Raw genomic sequence first — 745 nt, 5'->3', positions numbered from 1 at the left:
ATGAGGGCCTCCACCAGCTGGTACATCCCAGAAAAGTCTCCGCTCTACACATCCATTACCATGAAATTTGATGAAAATTTAAAAGGCTTTTTTGATGTCTACCTACAGGAGCATATGAGGGTATGTAATTATGAATCATAGAATGGGGGTATGAGGGTATGTCATCATGGATTATGGATTCGGCCTCACGCAGGTCATTTGGTCATTCAAGTATCAAAATAATCACTTTTTCATCACTTTTGTTTATCTGTTTTCAGGCGCAGAGAGAGGGGGCTTCAGCTCTTACTTTCTTCAAACTGACCAAAAATTTCCTTTCTATGATTTCTGAGGGTCATTCAATATCAGCTGTTGCTCTTACTCAAGTCTTTGAAGACGAAAATATGGTCAAAAGCTTAATGGATTCCCAATATGATCTTGTTCTCACTGACCCAGCCTTAGCTACAGGGGTTGTACTGGCCAAGTATCTCAAACTGCCCGTGGTTCTCAATGTTCGCTGGATCACCAGCGGAGAAGGCCACTTTGTAATAGCCCCCTCACCACTCTCTTATATCCCAGTGCCAGGATCGGGCTTAACGGACAAAATGAATTTCATCCAAAGGGTCAAGAACATGCTTTTTCACAGCATTATAGAGTTCCAGCAGAAATTCCTGGTGGGGCCAACCTATGATGCCATTTGTGATAAATACATTGAAGGGGGCTGTGACATCATCTCACTTCTTCAGGAAGCAGACATTTGGCTGTTCAG

General features: G+C 42.8%; 1 protein-coding gene across 1 annotated transcript; it reads left to right on the top strand.

Moving 5' to 3' along the window:
• Nucleotides 1-739, top strand: LOC121938725 (UDP-glucuronosyltransferase 1-2-like; the record flags this gene model as incomplete). The annotated part of the gene is made up of 2 exons (XM_042481894.1): nt 1-120; nt 258-739. Coding segments are annotated over exons 1-2 (602 nt in total), but the record flags the coding sequence as incomplete, so codon positions are not given.
• Nucleotides 740-745: the final 6 nt, after the last annotated feature.

Source organism: Plectropomus leopardus, unplaced genomic scaffold, assembly GCF_008729295.1.
Source record: "Plectropomus leopardus isolate mb unplaced genomic scaffold, YSFRI_Pleo_2.0 unplaced_scaffold31386, whole genome shotgun sequence".
Lineage (NCBI taxonomy): Eukaryota > Metazoa > Chordata > Actinopteri > Perciformes > Serranidae > Plectropomus > Plectropomus leopardus.
Note: the sequence above shows the minus strand (reverse complement) of the source record. Positions and strands in the feature narration are given on the sequence as shown.